Here is a 20,705-nt window from a genome sequence, read left to right on the forward strand (position 1 = left end):
GGTCTGTGACATTAACTTCTGACAATTTGAGTGGGGAGGTGTGGAAATTACCATGATTCTCTTTCCCAACCTCTGCCCAGCAACACCTGCTGCAGGTGCACATGTGGGGCAAGCAGAGGCATGTGTCCTTCAAGAGAGGAGGATGAGAAGAAAAATTGAATGAAATAAAAATTTTCCTAGAAATTCATAATTCAGTTCTACAGTTCATATCTGTACATCACCACAAGCACTAATAGAATCACTGCATTACAAAGATGCAAATAGTTATTAGTCATGCAACATTTACTCTCCAACTGGAGGTTGCTATTAAGTGCTGCACATTCATATACTAAGTTCACTTGTTTTGGCATTCAGATTTTCAAATATACAAGGAATTACGACTTAGGCATCCCGCTGAAATGTTTGGAGGATAAGTTATAACAGCACTTCAGTATGGGTTTTAGCAAAGGACACCATCAAATGCAGTTCCAGCTTTTCATTTTCCAGGTCATTGATACTTTCTATAGTGCCAGGTGTAATCACATGGAAATCAGGGTTATATTATTTTCACATTCAAGTCTGATCACACTCTTTGCCAAATGACAAGCCCTGACGCCAAAAGTTTGTAACTAGGTTACAAACCCCTTCAATCAGTTCTTCATTCGTCAGTGAGGGCACATCTCTCAAATGACAAGGACCGTAGCAATTCATTAACAATTCTGCTTATTTTAAAAACAATCTGTTTTGCCAACTGTACTACAAAACTACAGTATAAAGTGAAAAATGTAATATCTTCCCATCATCAATTCCCTGTGCTGACAGATTATTTTAATGCTCATTTGCTTTTAATTATGTGTATTAAACAGATTTTACCCTCAGTCTTGAGGGGAAAGAGATGAATTAATGGTTCCCTTTTAGTGTTCAAATTAAAAGGTAGTTAGAGGATTCGAGTACTTTTGCACCAAGTGCTCCCTTAGGCCACCAACAATATAGTTTGACATAGAATAAACTTCCTGCTACATGCTTTAATCCCAAATTCAAATGAGCATGCCCTAACGCAACAAAGAGAAAGTTCCCATGCCAAACATCCTTGTGGCCCAAGTGAAACTAGCAATTCATTTGACATCTTTCTGGTATAGACTCATACCCACCAAAAACTGTGTATATACTCATTCTAGGGACTTGAAGGACATTCTACATTTTTGTTGCAAATCAGCCCATAATCTAATACATCTAGAAACAAATTTAAAAAGTATAGATATACGAAGCTGCGGTATGTGGCAAACCAGCCACAATACCAAATCAGCATTCATTTTGAAAACTAAAATTCTCCAAGCCTCTTTTTACAGTCTCTGCTGTAGATATGTGACAGGATAGATAACATTAATCATTACTTCTACAAATGTTCCCACTTGACAAAAGAACATACCATAATGAAAATAATCAAATTTTACATCTATTAGAAAGCTTTCCTCATCTCAAATACAACATCACACCTTCCAATGACGCCACAAAAAGGGTCGAGAAGCTGAAGGTGACAAGTAAATGGTTAACCACTTGCCATCTGTTTTTCAACATAGAATTGTTAAAAATGCAGTTGCTCAGGTCTTCAGTTTAAGTATAAGTACAGGTTCTGGCCCAACTCAAAGGAAACGACAGGAGACTGCCTGGAGTATTAGCCTCATACCACTTGGGTCCAAAAGTGGAATTAAACACCAGCGTGGAGGCAAGCCAGATTCAAAATATGTTCAGGGGTCACTTGGACTTGTCAGCACTTTTCCAAACTTTATTTAAATATTCAGGGCGTGTGGTACTTCTGCAAGTGGTGTCAAAATTTTTAACATTGAAATCACAAGGGCAATTCGAATCAGGGCCTGACTGGGCCCTATAATGCAGCTACCGGTTTCAGGCTGGCTACAGCCATATAAATGCACCATTAGACTTCTTTCCTAAAAAGAGATGGTTCAAAGCACTATCTGTGTAAGATAAACATTTTGCAAAAAGTAGCGAGAAACTTCATACGCTGTCTAGGACCAGGGATACTGTTCACCATTAACAATGTCTGTATTAGTTGGCTTAATAGTGTTGTTCACTGATATAAAAAAGCCTGCAATGATACTTTTACTTTCCTCTGGGTGATTGATAGTGTTTGAGAAATTAGGACAGTGGGGTCCTCCAGGTGTGTTCGAATTATTTGTAGGGGAACTCCCAGAAAGTTAACCATTAATGTTGAATTTAGTTACATCTTACTTCACTCACTTCACAAAGTTCTGGGCTGTTCTTTGCTTATGTTGTATTACAAAATTAGTTTTGCTTGGAAGAGGTCTGTTCCACATTGACATTATTTTTAAGATTAACTGTGACTCTAAAGGTGAAATAAATAAAGTAGAAGAAAAGAGAGCTTTATAGATGCTATGAGTAGCTAATCCACAAAGCTATTTTGAGTTTAGTATTGCAATGCTGGGTTCATGTTTAAACCAGACTTCAAATTTCAGTCTTGCCAATTATACTCTGACTTCTGAGGTAGGGAGGGGGGCAAGAATAGTGTTTCCCCCCCCCCCCCCCCAACCCCGGTCATCTTGAGAGAAAGGGAAAAAACGGGGTAGTTCCTCACCACAAATTATTGATCTGGGTAAATCTTATGATGTGTGATTTTTATGCCTTGTTTTTTAAGCTACCCTGATAATGGTACTCATTTTAAACTCTCTTCTAGTAGCATTATTTAGTTTCTGTACTATTAGTGTTTTCAGCTACTCATTTTGACCCAGAAATGTTTTTGTTTCCTGCTTTTATTCTGATCCAGATCTAAGGTTTTCCAACATTTTAGAATTAAGTACAGGGTCCTGTATTTATTTAGTACGATCAGCCACTTGATATAGTATTTGTCTTGTTTTGATTCTGTTAGGCAGATGCCGAGCGCTTCCTTCACTTGTTCTTTCAATTTTTTAATTTTTTTATTTTGTATGCTTGAACACAATGTCCCATTATGGAGATACAGTTCCTAACTACAGATGTTGTAAATTTCTAATGTAAAACATGATCCCTGGACAATTTTAAAATGCAAAGCCTATGAACCAAAAAACGAGAGAAACAAGGCTAGAATGTCCTTATAATTTCTCGAAGAATCCATTAAGTCACTTCACCTTATGTTTCTCCAAATTTAAACCTCCCTCCATCACTGAAGTGGGCAGTAGGCAGCCTAGTTCAGAGACATCTGTCACAAAGTTGTCAACACTACTTCTTGGTAAAACCAGAAGAATGCATTTACTGTGACAGGGAATCAACCCCAGTTTTCTCCTCCCAAGATGACAAGGGGGAAGTACTCTCTGGTCCCTAAAAGCCAAAATATAAATATCAAGACTGAAATTCAAAATCTGGTTTCAATATGAAGTCAGCATCGCAGTACTGCAAGACCTGGCCACAGACAATATTTTTATAACTCATTCAAAACTATTTAGCAGTTTCTTCAAGACTGCACATTTTCCTCTACTTCTAATTATATGCCTCCAAATTTATCTTTAGACTGTAGAGTTTGACTCCTAGCTCATTAGTTTTAAATTGGATTCTTTCCTTTAGGTCTTCTCTGCACTTAATGCAAGTCCCAATAATTATATCACCCAGTTACAACAGTGAATGTTTAAACTAAAAAAATGACAGGACTGGAATTCTCAGTACACTTGCAACGGAGCAGCTGTGTTCTTCAATTAAGAAATTCTATTCACAGGTGCTTTACACACACTAAAACGCTTGGATCGTTGTAAAGCATAACAAAGAGATTTACCAAAGCTGTCAACACAACACACACAGCACAGCCGATTCATTGGGACCTTCCTCCAAGTACCTTGAGATAAAATAGATATGAACTGCAAATCTGAATAAAACTAACAAACCACGCCATTACAGGTATCCTTGTATGGGTCTGAACACCACAAACAAAAGGCGCAACATGGAACAAATATTGTATGGATCTGAACACCAAACAAAAGGCGCAACATGGAACAAATATTGTATGGATCTGAACACCACAAAAAGGCGCAACATGGAACAAATATTCTATTAACCATTAATGTCCACTTCATAAAAGGAGTTAGATCTGACAAAGTCATTGATCTCTGTCTACTAGCCCATGGTTGATTATGCGGAGTTTCTATTTAATTTTACGTTACTAGCTAATTTCCCACAGCATGATTGCCGTGCCAGTATTGATAAGTGGGGTATGGAAGAAACATAGCGGCTTGCATAATTTGGGGACTGGCAGATCGGTCAATTTAGAAAAACGAAAAAGTTTTCTTAAGGCACCATGATAAATAGTTGGAAAAACAGATCACCTCTATTCTCAGCAAGCCTGTGTAGGTGCTTAAACTTCCATCCCTGCTCTGGATGGATAGACCACTGCGTCACTGAATTGTCTACAGACCCCAAAACAGAAAAAGGGACAATCTAAGAGCGAGCAATGGGAGAGGAGTCGGCACAAGGGAGACCTGACATGAAACAATGTGCATAAAAGATGGAAAACAGGCAGAGCGGGTGGTGGCTTTGGGTGGCTAGAATGATGGGTTGATGCGCAAAGTTGACAGGTGAACTTTTTGTTACTGTGTATGGCTTTAGAGACTCAGTGAAGTTGACAGGGAACTGTCATGACAGGTTTCAGTTTTTGGTTTGGGAATCAGATTGGTGCTGACCATATGACCAATACCATGACAGTTAGCACGGACCAATCAGCAACATTGGAAATACTCTACAATTATGCATTCTTGCAGACAAAATTTAACAAGCGATCAACAGACAGGCATTTTTCCATTTTCACTTTACTGTGGTTTTTGCTGGTGATAATGCCATAACATAATGCCAAATGATTGTAGATAATTGTGAGCCAACCATATTAGACCAAAAACAGAACAATGCCAAAGGATTTTACTGTTTTATATATGGGACTACCAGAGTGATATAAATAAAATACCACATAGTTGCAGATGGTTTTACAAATGACATTTCCAGATGTCTGCCAGAGTCATCCCAATAGCAAAAAGACTGCAGTTCTGACGAAGGTAATGTTTCTTTCTCCACAGATGCTGCCTCACTTGCCGTGTATTTCCAGCATTTTCTGTTTTTATTTGCAATGGTTTAAACATGCCTGATCATTGCGTAGAAAGTTTCAAGCAGTTTCAAAACTATTTGAATATGTGCAAGTGAAATGTTCCCCCCGCCCCTTCTCATGAGTATTTTCCACAGGTACCTCACTCAAGTGATCAAGTGTACAATCCTATAACAGAAGTGTAGGCAGGATAGCAGACAGTGGGGGACAGTCACAGTTGAGCCCAATCCTCTCAATATATTCATAAACACACACACTCAGCCACTGAGTAACTGTAGCAGAGACCAGTAATCAAACTTGGGATCTTCTTTATCTATATGGCTTGGCTATTCATGGGCTTAAAAAAAACGAAAGCAAACAGGGCATGTTTAGTTCAGCTTTATGGACCTTTACTGCTCTTATTTCCCACTAAAAAAATGATCAGAAACGATCATACTACAATCAGGAATCAGAGAGGTTAAGCTACTCTAGCGTTGTTTTAAAGCAAGGAAGTTAGGCTAGTAGAATGCTGTAACACAAGAACTATTCATCAAATGTGAAAAATGTGTTTGGCGCTAGAAACGCGCTGTTCCAGTGATTTCTTCAATTAGGAAGGCTTTTGACAAGCTTGCAGTTGTGAGATAAATATTCAGCCAGCTGAACAAATTAACAGATTGTGTATAAAGAACATTTAAAAATACTAGTTGTTTGGAAATGGGAGGAGCACTTCCTGCACAGTATACGATCAATAATACATGTGTGTACAGTGAGATTCAGTACAATTGGACAGGTTTTGAGTTGAGGCGCAGATCAGCCATTATCTAATAGAATGGCCGGACAGGCTCGAGAGGCTGAATAGTCTACTCCTGTTACTACGTTTTGACATTAAACAAAACAGAACTAAAACTTAGGTAACTTCACCATGTCAATTACACCTTGCTTCTTCTGCAGGGTGATGGCAAAATTTGGCATTTTTACATCCTCTAGATACAAAACTAATGTTACCAGGTTCCCCGAGTGCCATTCTTGCTGCAAGCCGAAAGTAAAGCTGCAGGACCTAATAAGACAGACTGGCAGGAGAGGGAGTTCCTATCAAGTCTTGAAGAGCTTCTGTTTTAGCCAGTCCTGACAGTTTAACATTTGGCTTGCAGCACCTTCTTTCAGCTTCTGATTGTTTTAAATTGACACATGGCGAGAGTGGTCAAAGACTCCAGGCAGGGAGTCAAAAAGTAAATTCTGGAAGCCTATTATTAGGGTCACTGTTTTATAGTGACTAAATAAATCCACTCAGCAGGGATGGGCAACCCTTACACCTCAGTAACAATTTAACTTCTGACTCCTGCGAGAATGCCATGAAGATCTACACATACACAAAATATTAAAAGCATATGGTGCAAGACAGCACAAGACACTATTTAATGGCATAATGTTGATGGTAATGTTAGCCTTGTGGGCTGGAAACAAGGAATCAATTTTAAATTTTAATCTGATCCCAATAAATTTAATGGTTTGGTAATTGCACTTAAAGGTATGATGAATTTCTGTAATAAAAGCTGACATGTCAAAATTATTCAAACTTTCAGTACCTCTGTCATAAGATGTTTTCCACCAAGTATACAGTCACCAACTAATACAAGCACTGAAGCAGAACAAATCTGATTTGGTTCTCCCCATTCATTCATACTTGAACCTGTAAGCAAAATAGTTATGCATCACAAATTAAGAAATAAATTTGATCAATGGTGTAAACTGAACTGCTGGATTTTTCAAGATGCCACCTGAAAGCTTCCTAAAACTTGACATGCAAATTCAGCCCTTGACATAAGGAAACTGAATGGGTGAGTGGTCAAATAATTTCACACCTCAAAATGGTGCAATTCATTCAGAACATTCACATTAAATTTAAAGTGCAACCAAAAAAAAGTGGCGATAACCCCGGGTAGCTGAGGTAGGAACCCAAGGGAAAGTTCTTGAAAAAATTCCTTTTGAAGTCTTAAATCTTTTTCCTCCTAGTACAGTACCTGCATAATACACATGATCCTACAACGATGTTGAAGGTTACTGGATTTTTTTTGCACACTCAAAATTTAAGTTTAATCAAATTAGGTCATTCTGATTTTTTTTTAAATTAAAGCAGCAATGGTTCATCCAAACAAAATGAATACGAATGTGAAATTGACAAAGAGCTAGTTTTCTAGTGGGTATTCTGGCCAGTCTTTAAAATAAAATTACAACTTCTAGCTGCATTTCTGAATTTTTCAAAGAAATGTCTTGTAAGCAACACAGTTTTATCCAGTAACCATGGCAATCTTTTGCATCAAAAAAAGATTTGATACAACAACTTGCTCTTCAAAATAGACGCCTATTTTTCATATGCACCTTTCTATTCATCTTGCGTATCTTATTGATAATCTTAACAACTGCATGCAACAGAAATAAATGTATCCTGCTTTCATGCCCAACAAAACATTAGATGACACACAAGTGACTTGAGAAGAAATCATAGGAACAGGAGTAGGACATTCAGCCCCCCGAGCCAGTTTTGCCAGATAGATCATGGTTGACCCGCACTTCAGCAACATTTACCTGCCTTTGTTCCATGTCCCTTGATACCCTTACCTAACAAAAATCTATCGATCTCAGTCTTGAAAGCTCCAAATGACACAGCAGCCACAGCCTTTTGGGGAGCGAGTTCAAAATTGCCACTCCCCTTTGAGTGAAAAGACACTTCCTGATTTCACTCCTAAATGGCCTAGCTCTAATTTTAAAATTATGCCCCCTTGTTCTGGATTCCCCCTACCAGAGGAAATAGTTTCTTTGTATCTACCCTATTAAACCCCTTAATCATTTTAAATACCTCAATTAGATCACGCCTCAACCTTCTAGACTCATGGGAACCAGCTAAGCTATGCAATTTGTCCTCATAATTTAACCCTTTAAGTCAGAGCACTACAATTCTAGTGAATCTGTGCTGTACTCCTATCAAGACAAAAATGTATTTCCTGAGGTTCGGTGCACAAAACCGAGTGCAGCACTCCAAATCGGGTCCGATCAAGGTTCTGTGCATTTTTGCTAATAATCTCTTGTGCGGAACCTTATCAAAAATTCAGCTAGATTAGTCAGACATGACCTACCATTCACAAATCCTTCAAAAAAGGGCAAGAGTGGCTATACAAACTGAGTTTAGAAATGTATTTTTGTTTCCCAGTCTGGCACTAGACTTTTAGTTATGCATTTATGTTAATGCACCATAGGAAAAAAAATTCAAAATCAATATGCTGTAATGTGCCAACATGGCTGACATTTTATTCAATTTAGACCTCAAATTGCTCACACAAGTGATAGCATTATAACCACCAGTATTTCATCACAATGCTCTCCCCGCATACAACCCAAAGGGGGAACATCCAAGTAACATTTCATCAAATCACTCGAAATCCTAAAGGGGTTTACATCCAAATCATTTTTGAAGCAGTTACTTATGTAAAAAAAAATGCAATATCCAGTTTGCACATAGCTGTGTTACTGGTGGGACCTTGCTACGACCAAAACTGCTTTCAGTGTTGGTTGGGAGCACACAGCTGGCCAGGATATTGGCAGAATGCCTTGCTCTTCAAATAATGCCTTGGTGTCTTTTACTGAGCCACCTAAGCAGGCTAATTTGACTGACTGAACCTCTGAAAATGCAGCACTCCCTCAGTACCATACTGCACTGAAGTATCAGCCTACATTCCTGGATGGGGGCTTAAACCGGTAATGTTCTGACTCAGGAGAGCGTGCTACCAACTGAGCCAAACCAATACAGGATAAAAAAAAAATCTATAAACGGAGCATTTTTTCCCCACAATTTTCAATTTATCCAATTTACATATTTCAAATGTTTGAGCTTCCAAAAACCATGTGTAGGCCATTAAGAATTGGTGGAGGTTTTACTATAGCTATCACATTATATATACCCTCTTGTGCAGCCTGGCTTTTTGTAAACTTTTTTTTAATCCACAATTAGCTTCTCATATTTGTTACCAGCTGCTGCTAATGGGATATGGACTACCTTATAAGCACTAAAAAAATCACTGAGAAGTAGCTTTAAACTAGTAAATGCAGTATTCTAATCTCTAATTTTTTACGCGTGCAGGAAGAATCATTGGACAAGAAAAATTTTATATTACAACAGAAAAAGGCAGAAAAACTAGAGAAGTTTTAGAATTGGTTATCTTCTGTCAGTCTCAATGCTCTGGATTCTGGGGTTATTCTTCACATAAAAAGATGTGATTTTTTCTATTTTCTGACTAGGTTTTTTTTTAAAATGCTGTCCAAAATGTACTGGTTGAAAAGACATGTGTTCCAACAGGGCAATTCACAACAGATTTATACTGTTCATCTGATGAACTATTCTGCCCTACAGTTTATTTCATAAGTTACATTGTAAAGGAACTGTTTTTCAACTATAACATTTTACATCAGCACATACAAATATTTCCATTACGAGGTAATTCTGCGAAAAGAAAATTTATTGTTTGGGTTTTAAGCATTTAAAACATTACAAATGGAAAAGATACAGGCTGGCGATTTTAGAACCATGTACTGTGCCTGCTGTGTATGTCAATAGAATTAAATTAAAGCCCTTAAATCAGGATTTTATGACTACTGCAACAGAGTCAAAAGGAATTGGGCTAATAAACATTCTACTAGCCTTGCACGAACCAACTTTAGAATGGTAGAGAGCATGAATATATGGGACTTAACAAGACCATGACATTACAAGCTTTAGGCTTTATTATTGCTCTCAAATAGACTCTTAAGGGACAGCAATAAAAGTGCTCAATTCAATTGTGTACTATTAGGTGCTCTTGCAGACATGCACTGCAAAACAAACCATTATGTAGTCTGAAGTAAGCATAAAATTTAAAAGGTTCTTGTAGAAATAACAAACATGGTCTAGTGGGTAGACAATTCAGCTCATGGTCGTTGCACCCTAAGCACTAAAGGCTGAGACCCATTTCCTTGTATAATTAAATGACCAGAAACAAAACCATGGCTGAAACATAAACAGTCCCAAACAAGCACCAATGTGGCAAAATGACCATGCCATTCTGTGCTGTCTGGAGACATACAGGGCAGATCAAAAGAACTCTGGTGCCAGTTTAAGGCACATACAATGCCACAACACTGATATTGTACTGATGATCAGAAAGGTGAGATTGAATCACACTGCTGCATGCAATGACTCTGGCAAAGACTAGTCAACGTAAAAACGGTAATTTTGTTGGTAGAACATCAGTCTAGTAAAAACAAATACAAAATTCACTACTGCATCCTTCTGACTGGCAATTCTATACAGAACAAGATGAAAAAAATTGAAAATTTACGATCACTGTCACATGTATACTTCCGAAAAATAATCCTTGTGATATTTAAAAGGCATTGTATATGTTATTTATAATCAACTTTAAGCTATATTAACATAATTGGTGGACACAAATACAGTATTAAAACTGGAACCAAAGTTGAAAGGTAAACCGGACTCCAATCAGTGTTCCAATTTCAGCCAAACTAAATAGAAAACTAACAATGGCAAAACAAAGAATTATGAAAGGAAAGTTAATGAGAATAATAGGAGGCAAGCAAAACATCAATTTCATTTTGGGCCGGCAAAAGGTGGGGGGGGGGGGGGGGGGGGGGGGGGAAGAGAAGAGAGAGGAAACAAGTTAGTTTTGCGGGCTGAAGTAATGATAAATTCTCAGTACACAAAAATACTGAGCTGATTACAGCAAAGGAACACAGTTAAATGAGATGGGTGATGGCTTCCCCTCCACTTCTTCAATGGCCACTTCAATGATTTCACCTTTTAAATGCATAGACCAGTTTAAAAATATAAACCTTTAAGTTACAGCAAAATTATTTTTCCAATCTTAATCATTAAAATAGTTGAAGAAAATTATATATTTCCTGTAAGGATCAGTCCTGTTTCTTGCACTTAATATTTACAGCAGTACACTGTCCACATGTTGAACCTACCCAATGCGCTGCAAAACAACCAGACAGTGCATCTTACCTGGTTGTGGAGAAAGCAACAAGTTGCATTTATATAGCCTTTAAATGTAGAAAAATGTCCCAACAACTTATGACCAAGTATGGAGCACAGAAACTTTTAATCATTCCAATGATTCCTTGCAGAATACATTCAAGTCACTCGGCACCTTAATTATCTTTTCTCCTTATGAGATTGTTATTCTGATCAAGATGAATAGATATCTTCTGATCGGTGCCACCAATCTCAATTGCTCAAGATTCACCAACACTGCTTTGTTACATTATTCCAAATTTAACCGCTCACCTGAAGTTTCTGTTGGCATCTTGGTTGATCCCACTCCTCCTACTAACTCTGCCTCTCAGCCTCACTCCCAGCCTCAGCAAGCCCACATCATAAAAGGCATAAATGATAAATATCCAGGATTTCACTTTTCTTCTCCTTGCATACTTCTCATCCAAAAATCAACTGAGCAACCAGTCACACCTCTTCAAAGAGCGCTTGGAGATGGAACCAAAAACCTTGCAATAACTTAACCACTACATATTCTGATGGGTAGGTTTCTTCTGGGTGGGCCAAATGTTTATCATCCTGATCCATCTTGAGATTTTATTGTAGGAAGAAAAGCTCTTCTTCACCTTACCTAATCCCATTAGAGAACTACTTGAACGTCTGTCCTCTCGCCTTGCTGCCATTTGTGTAATCCTCCGCTATCCCACCGTCTCCACTGGCTGGGTCAGGTAGATGCTCACTAATGGAAGGGGTTTACCTATGCTGCCCAGTGAAAATGAAGCCCCTCCATAAACTATTAAAAACCAGTTTTATATTTTATACTGAGCATAGGCAAGCATATTAGTGTGAAAATGGCTCAATGGATGGATGGTAGGAAAGAAAAGTGAGGAATAACGCATTTTGGGAAGAAAATGTTTTTTAAAATGAGGAATTCAAACAGGGAAAAAAAAGCAAACACAGTAACTGAAAGAAAGAGTAAAAAATTGAATTGATTGAAAAAAATCGACAGCTTGATTCCAAGTCACAGCCCTCTTTACCACAGTCTCTGGGAAATAGCGACATTAACCAACAGTTTTATTCAAGCTGGTGTCAGCATAATGAATATCCACTCTGACAACATTTTCAGACATTACTTTTGTGTCCAATTTGTACAGGTAGGTCCCTAACTGCCTGAGTTTAAACATGAAGGGGTTTGAATTCCAGTGCATTGAGCCCCAATTCAAATGTCTAATCCACCTCTTATAATTAATCTGCAGTACATAGGAATATTTTAAAAGAGGCCTTCTTTTAATTTCACAACTTTTAATACAGATTCCAAATTCTAGTCTTGGAGAGTTTGTACGCTCTCCATTATAATTACAAAAAAATTAAGTATTCTTTAAATTTTGTATGTTGGTGAGACATCATCCTCAGATCTCAGCGGTGACTCAGGAATCTTAGGATATTAAGCAGAAAAGAGGGGGAGAGCGCCATTGCAAAAGATTACAAAAAATTTCCATGGGAAAGGACAAAGCACCCATCATAACATGACACTTTGATCACCGTTTGCCCTCGAACATTTCAGGGATATAATTTATAATGTGAATGTATTTGCTTTGTTCAAATGTTTTTGCTGGCAATAAAATCAAATGCAATGTTAACTGTGCAAGCCTACTGTAATCCCCAGACCAAAGTCTACTTCACCATGTATGACTTCAAAACAAAGTTGGAAATCTAGTTTTCTAAGTTTCAGAAGTCAGGCTGTTAAAAAGGTAAAACCCAAGAGTTTGAAAGAAAGTGACGGGTCACTGATTAAAATAAAAAACATGAGAAAGAGCACACAAGACTACTGAACAATTTCATGAACCAAATTCAGATACTTTTCTTCTATGTTAGATACCTATGAATCTGATTTATGGTCATTAACATTTCTTGTAGGACAACTAGATGGCACGAGTGGTTTGATATTGGTTTTGTGTTTTTCCAGTGCTACCAGCTCCCAAGCACGTGGGTCTCATGCAGACAGCAACAAGTAGTAATAACAAGAGAAAATGGTGCACGTGATTCAGGCTGTTCGCTTTGTAGGAAATTTTGTGATCACAATCAGATTAATAAATTACTCAGAACTACTGGACAATTTTAAAAAATGGGATGTAATGTGAGCTCAAGGTAACTACTCTATTCCATATATTTGGATTTTAAAAAATTAAAGCTTCTGAATCATTGGCAAATTCCAACTGTCCAAATGAAACAAGGTGCACACTGATTCCTACACTGCAACTTTCCAAAGCTGCATGTGGAACTTACATAATGCCTTTCCCGTGAGAGCACATTTAAACCATAGGCTTTCAAAGTGGGATCCACAAGGGCACAGGAATTCTAGCTGGGTCCAGGTATTTTGTATGCTGTGAGCAGTGCTGTAAGAATTCTTTAATTTTTTCTGTATTTGTTGACATAGCAGATTAAGATGGTTGTTGTACACTAATGATAGTAGTTTTATTCTGGATAGCTGACACATTCTGAAGTTAGGATGGGACTGCTGGAAGTCAATCAGTATTTGCAACCCCACCTCCCACACTTCCCCCAAAACAGAAGTTTGAAAAGCTAAGATTTAACCACAATATTAATAACTCAAAGGATTTTACTTTCAAGGTTTAGTCATATATGTTGGCTTCCTTAAAACACTCATTCTCCCACTAAAAAGCACATGGTGGATTCTTCACAATCCTTTCATCCTTCAATTCCACATTGTTTAAAACTAGCCACAGAAATTCTAATAAATCATATGCATAAACTTAATCCTTCAACATCACCCCCTCCCTCTTCATTCTTTGTCTAAAAGTAAAATCTGTGTAATTTATAGCAATAGATATGTTAGTTGTACAGGGACAGGAATTATTTGAATATAAAACTTCAGTTTGCATTTGTGATCTATATATCAGAACCATCTGCAGCTCCCATTACTTCTCAGTTCCAAAGGCGAATTAATCTTTGACCTTAAACCGAGATAACAGAAATTTGGACAGTTGTTTTTTGTGGGGCAATAGAAATGTCAATGCCTTTTTTCTCAGTAGTTAAAATGGTTAAGTTTGTAATGTTCTTTCAAAAAGCCTTCACTTGTTTATCACTGTTACCTCTAGCATAAAGGTTTGATTTTTAAACATTGTTGCTCAAGTGCTGTTTGAAGTGCATTCAGAAAAGCATTCTTTGTAACAATTTCCAAGTGAACAATTTGTGAAATGAAACAAATGTTTCCTGGAACCAGATTACTGATATACACGTGGGTAACATGTTATATTTGGCACATTTATGAGTGATAAGTCAAGTCTAAAACATTCCAAGGAGCAACAAATGTAAATCTATACATTATTTTTTTAAGCATTGTAAAATTGCAAGACTATTAGGCAACTGGCCAATTTCTATGCAGTTGCGTCACATTAACCGTTGAAGACAAGTAACAGTCAGCGCCAAAAGTGTTGGATAAGGTGGTGTTGGAAAGGGGGTGGGGGAGTTCTGCTCATTTCAAATTCTACACAAAGTTGAAAGTCTTATATACCGTTTTTTTAAATCTGAAAAGGTAATTAGTAGTACCGTTGCAAGTAGCCATTCAAAATACATGGAAAAGTACTGATTATCATTTTGCTAATTAATTCCGAAATGAAAAGAAAACTTTTTCAACATGCCCAAATATGCATTTTGTGTAATAAAGTCAGATACATACTGGTTTCAAAAAAGTCATAGCAAAAATGTCCTGTATAAATTCTAACATACAATGAGCTCACTAAAAAGTTCAGTTGATTACGGCACTCAAATAAATCCAGTTTTATTGTGATCACCATCAGCAGGCAGGTAATTGTGTTTCATAGAAAGTAGTCTAGTCCTGATACTTCTAAATCATTTTTGTTCAAGTTCAAATTATCCGCTATTTTGAATTAACGGTAGACTATATTGCCAATATGAAGTACACTGGCTACAATAAATAAGTGTTTTCAGAATAAGCTGCATGTAAAAATATGCAACGTGTACTGCTACCTGCAACACTACCTTAAAATGATTCCTACATCAATATATAGAATCAATTTTCCATATCAGATTTGTTTCACCATAAACATTTGTAAGTACTTATTTAAGTTTTGGGACTTTCCAGGATATATGGAATAGATGACTTATTCAAAAGACAAGTGTCAAGGTTACAAGATAGATGTGGAAGGCCATTTGACCCATCCATTCAGAAAAAAACGTTGCTTCCCCACCCCTTTCCATATCATAGCATCCAGATTTGTTTTGTATCATTCTACAGCTTTTGCCTCCACCACTCTATTCAAAGTCTATTCTGCTTGTTGGTCATTGTTTGGGTTAAATTTGCTAATAGCAGGCCCTAACCTGCCTTTCACTAGTTCAAACTTGCGACCCCTTGTCCTACTGTCACAGTCTAGTTGGCACCACTGTTACAATTATCACTTGCTCCCTTTAAAGCTGAATAGGCCACTTATATTCAGTCTTTTTGCACTCTTGTTTTCTGATGCTAGCTTGTGGCTCTTCTCTTCACTGTCCTCAGGACTCATGTCTTGGTGATCAGAACTGAACACAGTATTCAAGGTGTGGTCCGACCAAAACAGCATGCAGTTTCAGGATGACTTCCTCAGGCAAGTTTTGATTTGCCTAGATAGTTAAAATTTTATGTGCAGCTCCCCATTTGCTGAGTTAATTCCTTTATTTTCTTGAGTAGCTAGCTCAGAACAGGAACATCAACATTATACCCAGCAAGAACTGTCCTGATGTTTTTATATTAAGGCAACTGGGTGGTGGGGTAATGTGGTGAAAAACAAATTCTAGAGCAAGCAAAGCACTGCAACATTGGTTGTCCACCCATTTCCCTAGGTGCATCATATGGTGGTATCTTCACTATAGCAGTGGGAAGAACAATGTCACAACTTCACAATAGTATCAATAAACATATTAAACTAAATTCAATTATACACTTTCGGAACCCCAAATTAAGTGCAAATAGCATTCCTTCAGTTCTGCAAACATCTGCAACTGGATGTCATACAGTGTAATATTGATTTCAAGAATACTTGAGCATTGAACAGAAACTGGTGTAAAATGCCTGACTTCAGCAAGATCTGAATCACGACATTTCCTCAAAGTCAATGTGACAGGTTCAAATTTATACGGTATATCAGGTACACTGGTGCAAAATCTTCCCAAAAACAACTTATTACCTTTACTGCATTGCCAACAATCTCTGGGAATGGAAACTGACTTTCATTCAAAGAAAAAAAAACATTTACTGAGCCCAAGCTGTCACTATCGCCTGAAACCCAGACACCAGCTGGAGTGAGAATGCACAAGACCATAGATTTTGCAACCAACAGCTATAAAATACAACAACCACTTTTTGTATTGACAGGACACTAATACACAATTGCTGACAATGTTATTGGATTATAGACTTGCATTAAAAATCCATTGCAAATTTGAGACTTTTATGCAGCTGCAGATACTCAGCAGTAATAACATATGAAAATATTCAACTTGAGGAATCAGAGGGAAATATTTTCCACACAAATTAGAACATACAATCACCCTATGGTTTTTGGATGTGGGAGAAAGCACAGTATCTATCTTATGCATAAAAAATTGTGCCCTTTCACTACACAATTTGCCTTTAACTTTGGAGTAAACAATTCTGCTAATACATAACATTCAGATTTCCTCATGCACGTCTGTGAAGCACCTTGTAACGTTCTCAACACTAAAGGTACTATATAAATGCAAGTTACTGTACACTGACTATGTCTTAGTAATATTAAATGTAAAAAAGATTGGCGCGATCAAAAAAAACAAGCTGCACTGTTCTGAAGTAATCACAATATTGGTAATTATGAATAGCTTCAACTTTCTGTTGAAACCAGCCTTTAAAATGCAAACCAATTACAGAATCGTTTGCACAATGTGCGATCTGGGAACGGCAGAATATATTTATTACACAAAGTTTTAAAATAATTTGGTTGAATTACATTTCAAAATGCATGGTACAAGTCAATCATTGCCCATCTGAAACTATATCCCCATGAATCATCAGGCACAATTCTGAAATAATCTATTATTGATCACTTCAATTTTTTTACATTTACCTATGGCAGTCCACAATCATTTATAAGTTACTTATATTCTGTTTGTACAATCTGTAACGTGTCCCAAAAAAGAGTGAGAACAGTTATAAATGAAATAGGTACCATTTGTATTGTACCGAATCAAGTCCCCCCGACAATCTGTAGCTGCTTTGATACCTGGTTTGGCCGCTCTCAGGATGTCCCCAAACACTTCACATACATTACTTTTGAAACATGGTCACTTGTGTAGACAAACGAGTCGGGCTTAGAACTCGCTGCTCCTCTTCAAATGGAGCCCGGAGCCTTGATTCAAAATCTTATCTGCAAAACAGCAGTTCTGATAATGCCACACTCCCTCAATACTGCACTGATGTCACCTTAGATTATGTGCTTAAGTACTGGAGTGGGGGTTAAACCCACTACCTTGAGTCAGATGCAAGTGCTACCAACTAAGCCAAGCTGACACATAGTTACTCATAAAAATGCAAAGCAGAGAAACTCAGATCCGAAATCAGACTATTGAGTGCATTAAATGTTATTTTAGGGTACCAGAACTGACCATTGTTTTGCATTATTTCAATCCTTACGCGTATGTGCAGCATAAGAAATTTAAAAAATCAAAATCTGGTGCATAAATCACACCAGCGTGCCCGTTTAAAACAAACACAATGAAGGTAGGATTTCGACAAGAGAATGACTAATCTTTTGCTTTCTGGATGTCTAGCATTAAAAGTCACTGGTATGACCAATGCGACTGATGTTACGGTTACACGAACTTGGACTTTTCCAGGTGATTTTCCATCCAATACCCTAAAAACCGCCATCTCATAACAAACATGACAATTACATTTCAAAACTCCGAGCGCCGTCGTGTCAATTGAGCACCAACGCACAGCTCACTGCCCTAAAAAGCAGGGCTTAGAAATCAGTTATTTTTTTTTTAAAAAAAAGCTACAGATACCCGTTTGACCACGAGCAAAGCGACAGAGGATAATACTTACGTTTTAAGAGCAAAGAATAGAGGGGAAAGCCAGGGGGCATTCGGGATAGAGACGAAAAGGGAGACTTGCAAAGTTATGTCTGTTCTCGAAACACTGAAGGGGCGCCGGGGCGGAGGAACAATACAGAAGCGTGGGGAGAATCTACTCCATCTTAACCCTCTGCCCAGAGTTTGTGACTAAGTTTGAGAATAAATGCCCACGTTTTCATCTTATTTCAATGTCCCTCAGCACCGTCTGTTTATCGTCGTTGAACGGAGTGCAAGAGCTGGAGCCCGGGGGAGGGGGCGGCTGATTTTAAACCCCGGGCTACTCTCATCCCGCATCTAAAATGGGACATCCGCGGGGCGGTCCGGCCTCCTCACTCTCTCCCCCCCCCTCGCCCCTCGCCCCGGGCTCCTCACCTGTCCTCCGAGTCCATGCGGCTGAGCGGCTCCCCGTCGGACGAGTTCTCCAAACTCTGCCTCCTGTTGCCAGCGGCCGGAGCCGCTGCCGCCGCCGCCTCCTCCCGGCCCCTCTGCTGCTGCTGTTGGCCGCCGCCGCCTCCTCTGGCCCCGCTCCTGGGCGCCGCGCTCGCCTGTTGCTGCTGCTGCTGCTGCTGCTGCTGGTGGTGGTGGTGACTGCGGGCCGGGCCCGGGGCCCTGTGAGCGCTCTGGGAGCCGGCCTGGCCGCTCTCGCTGTCGGCGCCCACGCTGCCGCTCTCAGGCTCGCTCTCCTCCTCCCCCCGCCGCCGCTGCTGCTGCTGCTGCTGGTGGTGGTGCGGTGGCAGCGACGGCGGCGGCGGCGGCGGCTCCGGCTCCTCTTTGGAGGCCTGGGAGCGGGCGCCGCTCTTGGCTTCCGACCGGCAGCTCTTACCGCCGCCTCCCGCTCGCACCGCCGCCGCGCCGTTGAGCAGGGCGGCTGCCGCCACCACCGCCGCCGCTGCTGCTGCCGCTCCGTCGCTCTGGGTGCCGGGGAGCGGGTGGGTGGCGGCGGCGGTGAGGGGGGCCGCGGGGCCGGGGGCGGCTGATCGAGCGGCGGCTGCGGCCATTTCTCAGCGCTGCTTCAGCCAAGCGGGTCACGTGCCGGGACCCGAGGGGGGGGGGCGGGGGGAGCGAGGTACGGGGGCTCGGCCGCCAAATAGCGACCGCCAACACTTTCAAAACGCTCGGCCACAAGCAAGGCTGCAGGGAAAAAAAAAGCAAGTGTGCGTTGAGAAGAAGAAAAAAATCTATCGCCCCAACCATTTTGAGTCAAGAGTCCAGAACAATTAGGTTAAGAACAGGTGGAATTGGTCATGTGATTTTAACCAGAGGACATGCAGCGATGGGTGTCCATTTTGAAAATTTTAATCAAACTTTAACAGGTCGAATTTCAAACGAAGTTCACAGTTCAATCAACACAAGCTCTTACTTATCATCACCCTTTCTGAATTTAGGACAGAGTTAGGTTCTTCTTCTTGCTGCTCACCTTGAACATCCAACATCTTTCAGGAACAATCCACTGACTTATCAACTCAGATTCAAACTCAGCAGAAAGACTTGTATTTTCATTGCAGGCAAGGCATTTGTCTTCAGTGGATTGGTTCAAATCCTTACAACCTCACCATACAAGTCGTCTCCATTCAGGAACTTGCATCAGTACATGGGAGATACAGTTCTACACCTACAATGTAAACTTGCCGTTTCTCTGCAAAGATGCTGATAAACTTCTTGTGTATTTTCAGCACCTTGTGTTGTTATTTTTTCTTTTCTATAATTTTTAAATAATCAGTATAGGACAAAGGAGGCAAAGGACATGGTTACTTAAAGTGGTCCATTTTGCCATCACTCCCAACACCCACTCCCTGCACAAGTGCAGGAGATGCAACACCTGTCTTTTCACCTCCTTCCTTCCCACCGTCCAGAACCCCAAGCACTCCAGATGATGCAGCGATTTACCCGTCCTCCTTTCAATTTAGTACACTTTATTCGCAGTCTCGTCTACACTGGGGAGACAAACGCAGATTCAGCGATCACTTTGCTGAACACCTCTGTTCCGTCCACAAGCATGGCCCTGAGCTTCTGGTCGCTTGCCATTTTAATGTTCCATCCCCCTCCAATCTCTCTGTCCTTGGCCTTCCACACTGTTCCAATGAAGCTCAACAGAAGCTAGAAGAGCAGCACCTCATCTTTCGCTTAGACACTTTACAACCTTCCGGACTCAACATTTTTCAGACAACAAATGCTGCTAATCGTTCTACTGTTTTTTTTTCAAAAAATATACTTTATTCATAAAATTTGCAGCAGTACATACAATACAGTTGTCATATCACTTTCCAAACGTACACAATACAGATTATACAATTTGCAGGTTACGTTAAGTGCAGTACAATGAACACATTGGACATCATTGCAGTTCATGACACTCTCGGGTGTCTCATTGCATCATACTCAACACGGATTATTGCTTACAGATTCATTTCTGGTCCATTTCAGATTCATTACAGGTGCATTACAGCAATTTGAATTTTACATTCTGCCCGAGGGGGTTTT

General features: G+C 39.4%; 1 protein-coding gene across 4 annotated transcripts in view; it reads right to left on the reverse strand.

The window, feature by feature from the left end:
- The window catches only part of aebp2 (AE binding protein 2), a 99,859-nt gene extending 80,607 nt beyond the window's left edge, over positions 1–19,252 (reverse strand). For all 4 annotated transcript variants that reach the window (XM_068004739.1, XM_068004738.1, XM_068004737.1 and 1 more), the window contains exon 1: positions 18,597–19,252. In XM_068004739.1, coding sequence (XP_067860840.1) covers positions 18,597–19,222 — 626 coding nt within the window. In that variant the 5' untranslated portion in view covers positions 19,223–19,252. The remainder of the gene's footprint in view (positions 1–18,596) is intronic.
- Between the last annotated feature and the right edge of the window lie 1,453 nt (positions 19,253–20,705).

This window comes from Heptranchias perlo, chromosome 24 (assembly GCF_035084215.1).
Source record: "Heptranchias perlo isolate sHepPer1 chromosome 24, sHepPer1.hap1, whole genome shotgun sequence".
NCBI classification, from domain to species: Eukaryota; Metazoa; Chordata; class Chondrichthyes; order Hexanchiformes; family Hexanchidae; genus Heptranchias; species Heptranchias perlo.